This window comes from Perkinsus marinus (genome assembly GCF_000006405.1).
Source record: "Perkinsus marinus ATCC 50983 genomic scaffold scf_1104296968708, whole genome shotgun sequence".
NCBI lineage: Eukaryota > Perkinsozoa > Perkinsida > Perkinsidae > Perkinsus > Perkinsus marinus.
In genome coordinates, this window is record NW_003203063.1 from 29 (window position 1) to 1,537 (window position 1,509).

The 1,509-nt window shown below is 40.7% G+C and overlaps 1 protein-coding gene across 1 annotated transcript; it reads left to right on the top strand.

Moving 5' to 3' along the window:
• Positions 1-494: 494 nt before the first annotated feature.
• Pmar_PMAR029392 (elongation factor 1-alpha, putative) lies at positions 495-1,348 on the top strand (the record flags this gene model as incomplete). Its single annotated transcript, XM_002768318.1, has 2 exons — positions 495-610; positions 1,228-1,348. Coding segments are annotated over 2 exons (237 nt in total), but the record flags the coding sequence as incomplete, so codon positions are not given.
• Positions 1,349-1,509: the final 161 nt, after the last annotated feature.

Sequence of the window (1,509 nt, forward strand, 5' to 3'; positions counted from 1 at the left end):
CCTGAGCTCAGAAGAGTTTCCTATACAGTGTTGGAGTAGGAATGTATGTTCGCTTTCCTTAGCTGAGCTCAGGAGTTTCCTATACAGTGTTGGAGTAGGAATATACGCTCGCTTCCCTCAGCTGAGCTCAGGAGTTTCCTATACAGTGTTGGAGTAGGAATATATGTAATCGCTTTCCTCAGCTGAGCTCAGGAGTTTTCTATACAGTGTTGGAGTAGGAATATATGTTCGCTTTCCTCAGCTGAGCTCAGAAGAGTTTCCTATACAGTGTTGGAGTAGGAATATATGTTCGCTTTCCTCACCTGAGCTCAGGAGTTTCCTATACAGTGTCGGAGTAGGAATATATGTTCGCTTTCCTCAGCTAAGCTCAGGAGCATCCTCACTAACTATAGAATTCGTATACAAGTGTACAGAAAGCAAAAATAATTCCTGAAATATTCCTCAGAATTTTTTTTCATATGCAGTTGACCTACACTTAATTGGGGTTAGTTTAGCGGTTCTTCAGGTGCGAGAAGGATGATAGTTGCTGTTAATAAGATGGACCATCCTGAGGTCAATTTCTCGCAAGCACGGTATGATGAAATTTGCGCCCAAGTCACGAAGCATCTGTGTAAGTACACTGGAGGTTCAAAAGACAAAATACATAAAATATCGAGTTTTTCACAGAGTATTACCCCACTTTACGTAAAACGGGTGAAACTCTACTGTTGTTGCTTTGAAGTGCTTGATATGATTATTGGAATTTACTTTCAAAAGACCGGTTGAAAAATTTCGGAGCGGTCGAAGCATATATACTGTCATTTTGCGCATCGTATGTGTGTTCGTTGCTTCGAACGATTTCTCAACGACTACACCAGTTGAGCTCTCGAGACACATACCATTCGGAAGAGTGTAGTTTATGTATCCTATGTGGGAAATATGAAAATACATCTATTTTCACCGAAAAGTTGGGCGTTGTAACTGTTAGCAAATTTAAAATGCTAGAAAAAAGTCCTTGCCGTGGATCGAACCCGCGACCTGGTATCAACTAAGTTCGTCATTAGTAGTATGTGAAATTAACATCTATATTAGTATAATGGAGCTTCACCCGTGATGTGAAAAACTCAAAAAGTTTTTCACGTGGAGTATTACGCCACTTCGCGTAAAACGGGTGAAACTCCAAAGTAATTTCTGGAAATTTTCGTGGAATTTTTTTACTGAGAAAATTCCTTACCTGTGAATTTTCAGGTAATCTTGGATACGATCTAGACCGAATTGAAACTCTCCCTATTTCGGCACTCACGGGTTACAACCTCTTCGAAAGGGGGTCGGCTGATTCTACTATGAAGGGAAACGCTTTGGCAGCGTGGTAACATGTTGGAGGAATATATGTTTGCTTTCCTCAGCTGGGCTCGGGAGTTTATCTAGAAGTAAAGTCTCACCCGTGATATGGAAAACACTAGTTAAAAACATTTCTCACATTTCACTTAGCGAAAAACGCATGTAAGCAGTGGGTAACGCGTAAAACAC